Genomic DNA, 11,356 nt, shown 5'->3' on the forward strand with positions numbered 1-11,356 from the left:
TTTATATAAAGAAATTAAATCCTAAATAGCAAGGGAGTTTAAATCATCCCGTAACTTTCACTTTCATCGATTACAATACGAATAGGCAGTGTTGGTTTTAACTGAGAGAGATTTCTAAGACGCCCCCTTTTTACCATGTCTTTAGGTGGGGGGAGTGGTTTACAGGGTACCGTGAGACTGTGTAATTTCAGACCTGTGGCACCCCTTAAGGGCCCCAAGCGGTCGCACAGCCGCGCGATACCGTAACTGAATATGGCTATTCATAGAAAAGTAGTTTCTCAAAGGCAAAACTAGAAAAACATGAAACCTAGATTAAATAGAATATTGAAGCAATGAAAACATGCCTTCAAGCTATTATTCCATTGTTTCCCACAGTTATGTCTTCTCTGAAGAGTATTGTCTTCGCGGGGAAGTCCTGTTATCGGATATCCTGTATGTTATAGACACCCTTCCTGCAATTATTTATACAATAGTAACGTAAAAATTACCTATTGTTTTAAAATAAACGCACTATTCAATGCAACAGAAATGAGAACGAGATAAAGATTAAAAGGTCCCTCCTTTTCTAAAAAACCAACCTCGTAAGCAATTCATTGCGGCTGCGATACTTGAAGATTTGTAGAATAAACTTTATACGACATATGTATCTTAATTTTTTCGAATTAAGTAATTCGTCATAGTATCCTTTTCGTTCATGAAATGCTGTAGTACGACTTCATCTCTACAACTATTTACTTTTTTTAAATCTGTTAAGAGTAGGTTATAACATCCTTAACAAAAAAAAAACAATATTAATATTTTTTACTTCGTTTAATATCTTTGTACAAACTATCCACTCGTAGTACCCAATGTTTCATCAGTCGAAACTTCTGTCATTTATCTCTGTTTTTTTTCAAAGGACAAGAGAGAGATGGTATACGTTTTTTACAAAGGCCGAGGAAATTTACGGTAACAATGCTTTTGCTTATTTGCAAGGTTCCATTGTATTAAAATACTGACCTCTATTAAATGGACAGGCTAAAAGCCAACCTATTTTGTGTCTATTTGATTTTCACCATTTCCAACTAATAATAGAAATAGAATTTAACTGTCAGAAACATCAACCAGCGCGATGAAGTTGGAAAGAAATATAACGGTCATTTTCAAGTAACGACATATCCATCCATAAAAATCATTAGAAATATATTATTTAATGTTTTTGGTTTATCGTCTTTACCAAAAAAAGAGAAGCTAAAAGATAACATACAAAATATTCTAGATAGTATATAGAATAACATAAATTATGAGTTACAATCAATATATTATGTCCTATATGTACAATTATTTAATAGAAAAGAAACTACAAACATGAATTAGGAAAGCAAAGAAATTATTAACTTGCTTTACTTTTGTATAGTCCCACAAAAAATTCCTAACTTTTTCCGATCATCATGCATGATATTTTTGTGGAATTTCGGCATTATGAAAATGGCAACATTAAACTGTGCAACTGTCACTCCCTTATTGGTCAAAATATAGCGCTGTCAAGATGACATTGTTAGTTCACATATTTACCAACTGCTATTAAATCCTTGTGGGACTATAGTATTAAGTCTGAAACTAAAACTTTAATAAGACGAACCAGTCAAATTAATCATTTAAATATTTATTTTACAGCTCAGTACTGTATATAAAGGAAATAAGAATCAATACAACAGGTAAAGATAATTTAACGAATTAGTAATATAAGTTAACATTAATTACAAAAAAAATGCTCCTTAAGCAAATATATACATCTTATTTATAAATCGGTAATTTTACCAAAACGGACACCATCCAATATAACACTGACATAAATTCTCATTACTAGTTGCAATTTTAATTAACATATCGACTTGTTTCGGTACACTCACAACCGCTTCTATTTGGGGGAAGTCCCGTCCTGTCAGTTTGTCTCTAATACGATTCAATATGGCGAGGGCTCGCTTATTAAGACTAGCTTCTGGAGGTATTTCTAATGATTCGTAATGCAGATGGTTTCTACTCCTGCTGGGGAGAGAGTACGAGGAGTCGATGTCTGATGAGAAGGTGGACTCTGTGATGGAATGACGGTCGTTGTCTATCAGCCGCCAGTTTAAGAGCGGATCGTATACGAAAGCCTCGAGTACCGCCATCACACTGTCGCGATGTTTGTGAAGCACGTGCATCACTGACTCGCATGTAAAGCGATATGTGCCTTCGATACCGGTCACCTAGAAAAATATTACAGAGCTAAAGTACTATATTCATGTCATTTATACCAAAATTAAGTTTATATTTGAGTATATTTCGTTTTAAGACACTCTAATATGTGAAATTGGACATGTGTACTATTATAAAATAATCAAATGTCTTGGAGATATAAATTAAACCGATCATTCGTTTATAGAACCCAACAAGATGTGTAAAAACAAAATAAATAAAAACAAAATATTTTTCGTTAAAAGTCTTTGTAGTAAGCACGGTATTCGTTTTTTTTCACATAAACCTGTCATATCTATAGAAAAAACCAAATAAACCTTACCTCCATAGCATTAATCAACATCCTAGTCAATCTAAATGGTATTTTTTCCGGAAATTTCTCCCTAGTTTGTGTAACTTCGAAGCAATCACCGAAATCTATGTGCAGGACTTTGCCTGAGACTCTGTGCAGCATTATGTTTGAAGGGTGCCTGTCTCCGAGACCGAGGATGTAGCCCACCATGCTCATGACGGCCAGTGACCGCGTGTAGTTGGTGCGCCGCTCGAACCACGCCTCCGCTGACGGACTCTTCAGCCAGAGAAGTCTTGCCAAGTCATTTCCGGGTGTTTGCGATAATGTGTACTCGAATATTTCCACCTGAGAAGAAAACAGTTACATGTTAAAAAAAATGTGCTTAAATTTAAATAATATTTAAAATTGAGAACAACGTCATCTAGTTATTTACCTTGTGTTTCAACATAAGCTTCTGATAGTCGGACGCCATTCTTTGCATGATCTGCTGCTCAGTGTTCAGAGCCAGTTTGTTAGATTTTTTGTCTCTGTAATCGCTGATAAGATTGTACAGTGTGTCGCACTGGGGTACCCAGCCTATGAGCCCGGAGTTAGGGGATAGCGGTATGACTGCATACCGCTGTATGGCTAGGTCGTGGCGGTAGGTATTAGTGTCTGACTGTAGCAGGGTATTGACCAGACCAAAGAGCTGCATCACCCGCTCATCCTGCCTCAGATCCTCGTGACCTTTGAGTAGGAACATGTACTCTTTGCCATCAGATCCTTGGATTGTAAGACGACGCGGTCTTTGCTTTGATTTGATCACCTTGAAATATAGTATTGAAGACAATGATAATTAAAAAAGAACATATGAAATAGTTGATTAATTAATTAGTTATTAACTGACAAAAACTATATTTAAACAGATTAAATACATCGGATTACATGATAAAAGTATTTTTAACTTTAAAGAAAATAAACAATTAAAGAAGTTAAGCCTGATCTTAACAGTCACCGTACCTATGATTGTGTAGGAAATATTATAAAGAAGTAACGCACCTGCAACTGGCTCTTAATATGTGATATTCTGATCACATTCTGATCGGGTACATATGAGCCGGGTACTGCGAGCTCAAAGTCCCTGCAGGCGTGCAGGCGCTCGCTCACGTACTGCAGCTCCAGTGACGTCAGCGAGCGGAACTGAGCCGACAGCCGCCGGAACACGTGGTAGTAAAGATCCCACGCCTCGTTTAGGTAGCGCTCCTCGCTCGTCTCCTGGGGGAATAGCAAAAAAAATACCAGAAATTAGTATTAAAGTAAAAGTTCACATTTTCACATATTTGTATCAAAAATCTTCTCACCTTATAAAGTTCGCACCATCTCTGTGCCTCTTGTAAATCTCTCCCATACATTTGTAAGAATGATACCTCTTTCAATGTTTCCGGAGGTCGTTCAAGCATTGTGTGCATTTTGTCTAGTGTTCTGAACATTCCTCTGTAGTCTTTTTCACTAAAATACAATCTGCAAAAGGGCAAAAAATACATTAAAAGACTTCATATAGAAACAAAAATTCTTACTAATATTATAATAAATGCGAATGTTTGGATGGATGTATGTTTGAAGGTATCTCCGGAATGGCTAAACAGGACTTGATGAAATATGGCACATATGTTAAACATAGTCTGGAGGAACACCTGTGTTCTTAGCCTACCGAGTAGCCAAAGCTACTTGTTAAGTTTTTTAAATTCCGCGCGGACGGAATCGCGGGCAAAAGCTAGTATAACAGTAAAGGAAAAATAATAACTAGTTTAAAATTCGAATGGAATGGATCCTTACCGGGAAGCCTCATCAAGGGCTATAAAGACCTGTTCATGCCACAAAATAGCTACTTTAATTAATTCTTCTGATATCAAAGCAGCGTCGGTTACAAGATTCTGAGAGTGGCTGCACATCGTTTTTAGTATATAGTTGGCGGCAGTTTTTCTCGTTACGAATGAAGATTTCGTGGCTACAGTTAAAGGATAAACTAAAGCCTGAGGATGGGATTTACTAATATCTATTAGTAAAATGTGAACTAATTTTGCAACCAAACTTCTCGGTGAATCAATTCTAGCTATAAGCTGAGGTATTACTTGGAGCCATATTTTGATATCAATTTGTCGTATTCCTTCAAATAATGCATCGTATATAGCTGGGTGATGGCCATGGTCGAACCATAAAGTAAGAAGTCTCAATGTATCTTGAAGGGAATTGCCATTTGACAAACTGATAGATTTAAAGAACCCTTCGATAGCCGGTATTGTATGTGTATTTATAAAATCAGCTCTAGACACTTTTTTCTCTCCTGAACCACCGGCGAGACTGCTTTCAGATATATTATCCTGCTGCTTATAAAAAAGGACCGTTTCGAAGTTCATACAGGCCCACGCGTGACATGCCTTGTACCAATCGGGAGCCAGCATAGTTGCAGCTGAGTAATTCCTTAATATCTCCGGTATAGACAACTCGTTGATTTCCTGAAGTGACTCGCACCAAGAGCCCAACTTCAAGTGACATCGAGCGAGCAGTTTGCAATGATCATCATTTTCTGGTTCGGAGTTATCAACGAACCTTTGCAGTACATCGTATGCGTAGCGTTTATTTCCACCTTCCCACAAATTTTTACTATAAGCCAATACGATCCTCGGATCCTGCATTCGAAGTATATCTGGATTCGTGTAGGGATCACATCCCAAAATGGAAAGAACAATCTTATGGGCTTGTGTTACTGAACCGGTTTTTCGGCACAGGGAAGCGAATTTAAGCCAAGTCTGAAAATCTTCCCGAGGAGTCATAACAAGGCTTCGTATTTGAAGCATCTTCCTCCAGTCTTCGACTAGACGCTGACCGCCTTGAAGCCTCGCCCACCAAGTTCTGTGTATAGTACTTCGTCGTTCTTCTACAAGTTTATACGTTACAACTTCCTCTAGTTCTGTCAGCAATTGTGCATTGACTAGGGCTCCATATGACCTTTGGTAACTCTCGCCTAATACTGAAGTCAGTTCGCCATCGAGTAAAGTTCTCGCAGTGTCTATGTAATGCCTCGACTCCGGCCACTGACCTTCGTGGATCGATAAAATAGCTCTGTAAAACGCGCCATCTTGGCTGTCTTCTGGAATACAATTGACATACTTTTTCATAGAGTCCCATTCCTGTAAGCCCCACGACGCGGCCGCTGCGATCTTTGCGGATTTCGTTTTGAAATCATCACTCATAGTATCCCATTGATCATTAGTAATGTTATACACCTTCCTCCATTCCCCCATTGCTTCCAAACACCTCATCATGCCCAATCTCGCTTCAGTATCTTGTGGTTCAACTTCTAATTTCTTATCATACAGATCTAATGCTTGCTCCCAATTGTGAAGTTTTTCGTACCATCGTACGTGAACATTTAGAGAACAATCGCCATTCTTCTTTTGCGTAATCACCTTTTCTAGTAAGCCATTGGCTGCTTCTTTCTGTTGAAGTTTGTTATTAATATGTATTAGAGCTTCGACAACCTGTGTTGTTGGATTTCGGCGATACTCTTCTTCCTGAAAAATTTAAGAGTCATAAGCAAAAAAATGATGAAAAATGATCTCAAGGGGGAGAATGTACAAGATTTAAAGAGGAATACCTTGTAGTACAATGCTTTAGCGTACGCTCGGCAACTGATTGCGGTGTCTCCGAGTAATTTAATTGAAATAGGTAGGACACCTTTTTCACAATGCTCCAAAAATTCAGCCAGATTCAAAACAGCTAATGATAATTCTGGAACATCGGGTACTGTAAGAGCTCGTTCTAACGCCATCACGAGCTCCCTGCGAGGCTGCTCACCGAGCTCCGTCCAACAAGACATGAATGCCGCATTAAACAAGTCACTGGCTAACTGAGGGTAGTTTTGAGATAATGTCGAACATGCCCTGGAAATATCATAAAAGTATTAATTTTAAAAGTGTTATAGTAACACAAGCAAACATAATCTAAAGTAATTATTACACTAAAAATCTCGATATGGTTACCTGATGGCGTGACTGTTAGACTCAGTAAGGAAGCCAACGCTAAGTCGACGCAACCACTCCAGCCAGTCTTCTTTGGATATCAGATTATTTGTCGACCAACACTTTCGTAAATTCTTTACGTTCAGTGTCAGCTTTTGAACTTGAGTTTCGCTTGTATTTCTCATTACCTAAAATTATTTAATTTATACATTTATCAACATAAAGTTGAGATAAACCTAAATATCTGATCAATGGTTGAAAGAACTTACATCACTTTTCTGATTTCGTAACCTCGACCTAGTTTCATCCAAATAATCATCATCCGAAGCGAGAGTAGAGTTAATTTGTAAACGCGTTACCAGCACTATATAATTCGGATAATGTATTTTATGCTTTTGCAGTATTCTATCGATGGATGGAATATAATCTATATATTCACGACCCATTTGAACTATTAAAGCGCACAATGTGTTCATCGCAGTTTGTCTCAAAGCTGGATTGTTGTCTAAAACTTTTGCAGTAGCTTGTATTATTATAGCCGAATAAGGTTTTAAATATAAATACACGGATAAATGTTCGATCGTCTCCAAAGCCAGTTTCGATATGGATGTTGGAATATTTCTACCGTCAAAGAGAGCTGTAACAGCTGGTACAACGGACAGTAAAACGTCGTCTAGATTATTCTCAAACTTTTGTATTGCCAACAATAGTTTCTCTGTTAAAAATTTATCCTTTGTCCTATCGTATTTTAATACTCGTAATATATTTGGTAGTATTTTTCTCAGATAGATTTTGAATTCAGTTCCAATCGCTACTGTTATGTGTTCGACTAATAAAATCAGAGTAGGTTGTAGAGGGCTATCTGGTGTCCAATACTCTCTAATTATGTCGAATATTTCTTCTAAATATGGTCGTATATGAATTTTCACGACAGAAATTAGCTGCGCCAATTGAGTGAATAAAAATTCACGGAAGTTACTATTGTCAGTTGTACGAATTACATACAAAAGACCAGGTGTTACTCGAGAAATGTATGGGACACATTTAATACCTAATGTTTGGAATATGAAAGTCACTGAGTGCACAACGCTGGTGTGATGTCTGGCCAACATAGGATCGCGAAGCATCCTCATCAAAGACGCGACTGCAATCGCTGGATAAAATTCATCGAGGACTAACGGAGACATGTTTACTAACATATCACTTACATTCATTTCGAAATTATCGTAATTCGCAGTCGTATCTGGTATCGGAATTAAAGTGGACATTGTTTGAAAGTCTATCAATCCTTGATTTACTCTATGTTTGTACGGATCTAGTGCGCCCAATAAACCTAAAACTCGTATAGTTTCTGTCCTATCACGAGTTTGTTGTTCAGTCTTTAGGAAATTTAAAAGCATGTCCATTAAATGTGGATACTCCATGTAAGGTGTAACTACATAGCCTATGGCACTAATCACTTGTCCAAATGACCATAGTGCTACACTTCTTTTTTCAATCTGATTAGGATCTGCCAGAATTTCTAATTGAATTGATATCACTTCCGGTAGCCATTGAGTTAAGGAATTTCCCCCACCATTTATTTCAGCAAGATCTCCTATTGCTTTCAATATTGTTAAAATCATAGCTGAATTTCCAGTTTCTTCCCGAAGTTTCGGTACGAGAACTTTAAGAATAGTATCGACTAATTGTCGAGTAATCCTTGGCGCATGTGATATGATATTGTTAACCATTCTTAGAGATTGTTCTTTGTTGCGAGTAGATTCTGAGTGCTGCAACTCTATAAGAACTTGCACAAAATATTCTCTTAATGTTGGAGTAGTATAACTTGGGTTAATATTACTTAATCTACTGACTATGCATAATGCTAACTCACTCACTTCACTGTTAGAATCATTTATTGCAACAAACAGACTATTAAGGTGTTCTTCGTTTGCTAAATATTTATCAAAGATTGGATTTGTAAAGACTTCCAGAACTTTGAAACGTACTTCTTGATCAAAATCTGACCTACCGACAGCCAAAAGCTTTCCCAGCGATTCATCGACGATCAGACTTAAAGTGCGAGAATTCGTTTGAGCACATCTTTCAATAGCTTTAATCAATAGTTTTGCAGCCGTTTTGACAGCTTCTAGCCGAATGTCGTGCTGTTCGCTCTGTAAATAATAGTCTGTGCACCTTCTGATGAAAGACATTAATGTATTATTCCATTCAAAATCAAAGGCACCAAGAGTACGCAGAGCTAGAACCAATTTATTAGCATCTTGAGGTTCACTCAATAAAGCATTGGATAACATATGAGTAAAGTGCTGCTCGGAATTATTACTAATATATGGTTTCTTTCTAAGAATCAGTGAAAGAATATTAAGCAACCGATCTGTTATTTCTAGTTTCAGTGATGGTAAATTTTGACTTAATTCCTTAAAACATGTGGTAAGCTGTGGACTTAAACCTGTTGCACACATTGGATCCAGGAGTTCTTTCACTTCACTAGCCACATCTTCTTTCATTGCGAATCCTAGCAAAGTCACGCAATTGAACAATGGAGTATCAGTTCCGATACGTTTCTTCGGCACATCTTTAACTGGTAAAGTTAGTCTTATGATTTCTATAATTCTACCCAAATATATTTGAATATCACACTCTACAGCAACACAGACCAGGCCGAGTGTAGTAAAAGCCATAGCCTTTTCTTTTTCTCTTCCTCTTAAGAAAGTTATGAGATGATTTATTGTAGACTTCAGATGTTTCTTTGCAAAAGCATCTCTATTTAAAGCAGCCAGTCTTGGTATTATTAACAATAACATTTGATGGACACTATGTGATCTTGATATTTGTTGTGCCATTACCTCTGAAATAAATAATAATTATCATTACAGGATGAATAACAGAAATAAATTAATCAACTCATCCATTTTCCTAAAGCCATCATTACAGGATGAATAAAAGAAATAAATTAATCAACTCATCCATTTTCCTAAAGCCATCAAGTATTACATTTTGGCCCATGATTAAAAATATTTTCAATAAAGAACATTAGCAAATAAACTTACCAGAAGCTATCTTTTCATATTTTTCAACAATTAGTTTTCTACAAATATTTGACTCATAAATGCCAACAGCAGTATGCTTCTCCTCAAAACTTTGTAGTGTCCATGAGTTGTGCATCTTTGAACTCAGAGAGAGCATTTCATCCGACACATCTTGTTCTGTATCTAACTTCTGCATTAGCATTGTGTATTTCTTCTCCCAAGCAGCATTAGAACATCTCAATAGTTCATTCAAAATTAACAAAGCACCATGAACATGTTCATCTCTACTCAAACCTCGTTCTCTAATAGTGTTATCAGAAAATGATGTCATAGCTTCTTCATAGCATTCAGAATACCATTGTACTTTATTGCTTTGGTCCGGTTGCTCTCTCTGAGATGTCACAACAAATGCGGCTCTTAAAGTCTTAGCAGCCAATTCACGTATCTGTTCTTTAGGATCTCGGAGAGCACTGTGAATATTATGGAAAAACCCACTGATATGTTGGTAAAAGTATGAAGGCATAGCAATTGCCAGTTCTCGTAGTATTAAGACAGCTGACAGTCGCTTACTCTCACTACGCTCTTCGGATAACCATTCATATGCTCTTTTAATTTCAATTTCAACATACTCTCCCCTCTTGACTCCAAGGGACACAGCCAGACGTCCCATTGTCTTAGCTGCCAGTTCTAATATACTGACATCGTTAGATGGAAATATATTTCTTAAATATTGAGCGTAACGATTAAGCCTCGTTTTTGTTGTTTCAGTATCCCCTCCAATAAGACAGACTAAAACAATTGTAACATGCTTTAAATCATAATCAAAAACTTTTTAATTTTTTTAGTTTAAGTATTTTAATATTACAAATAGTTAAAAGCTTAGAATATATCGTAGCATTAATTTATCATCATATGAGCCAAAAAGTATATATTAATTTTTTAAATATTGGTAAGATAAAAATACTTCTAGTTTATACCATCAGAAGTATACAATCAGGTTAATGCCTCAGTAAATGTAGAGGAATTTTTAATTAACAACTAACATATATTTTTAAATTAATAATAACCTCAAAATTACCTATTGTGAGTATCCCAGCTTTCTTTTCATTATTATCGTAGCTGGATGTCAGTGCATGTATATGTTGGTTAAAATCATCCAAGACTTGCGTTAAAACATCTTGGGACATTTCTCGTAAATCAGTCCTAGCAAAATGCAATAATTCTCGAATAGCCTTATGCCGAGTATCTGCATGGCGTGATTTTAATCCAGATACCAAATCCGATATTTGATAAGCAGTCATTTTGTGATTTTTGTGATTGTTTTGATATTTAAAAACTTTTTTTGAAGAAACAAATAACGCTATGATAAATGCATAAAAACATCTTATTGTAAATTGACGATTCTTAATCCTATCACACTTTTAGAAACTGCAAAAATATTACTTATCTAACCACTTAAAAACTATCATACATTAATATGATTTGTTCTGAACAATATCAAAATATAAACAAACTAGATTAAGGGATTTTTGCTTGTTCCGGGTTTGTTTTTGTTGAAAATTGGAATTTTACGTTCTGAAATTGACATGACAAATGACAGTTTGCAATTATTGCCACACTAAAAACCTCTTGTATTCTTGTAAAGCTATCCAATCAGGGGATAAAATATACTATTTAATAAATAAAAATATATTGTAACAGAGAGGGACAGAGAGACAAGAGCAATATGAGCAGCCCTAGCAGCCTCAGATTAAGAATTCTAAACTATTCTGTGCACAGTAACTGTAACTATCTTCAATGTCTTATACAAG

The 11,356-nt window shown here is 36.3% G+C and overlaps 1 protein-coding gene across 1 annotated transcript; it reads right to left on the minus strand.

The window, feature by feature from the left end:
• Positions 1-1,780: 1,780 nt before the first annotated feature.
• LOC106721012 (serine/threonine-protein kinase Tor) lies at positions 1,781-10,944 on the minus strand. Its single transcript, XM_045681156.1, has 11 exons — positions 10,624-10,944; positions 9,567-10,334; positions 6,783-9,364; positions 6,535-6,701; positions 6,150-6,435; positions 4,328-6,066; positions 3,853-4,012; positions 3,551-3,766; positions 2,946-3,317; positions 2,543-2,857; positions 1,781-2,231 (listed from the first exon to the last, which is right to left on the minus strand). Exons 1-11 carry the CDS (start codon positions 10,844-10,846, stop codon positions 1,797-1,799), a joined length of 7,263 nt encoding a protein of 2,420 aa, XP_045537112.1. The 5' UTR covers positions 10,847-10,944; the 3' UTR covers positions 1,781-1,796.
• Positions 10,945-11,356: the final 412 nt, after the last annotated feature.

The sequence above is a fragment of the Papilio machaon genome, chromosome 15, assembly GCF_912999745.1.
Source record: "Papilio machaon chromosome 15, ilPapMach1.1, whole genome shotgun sequence".
Classification (NCBI taxonomy): Eukaryota; Metazoa; Arthropoda; class Insecta; order Lepidoptera; family Papilionidae; genus Papilio; species Papilio machaon.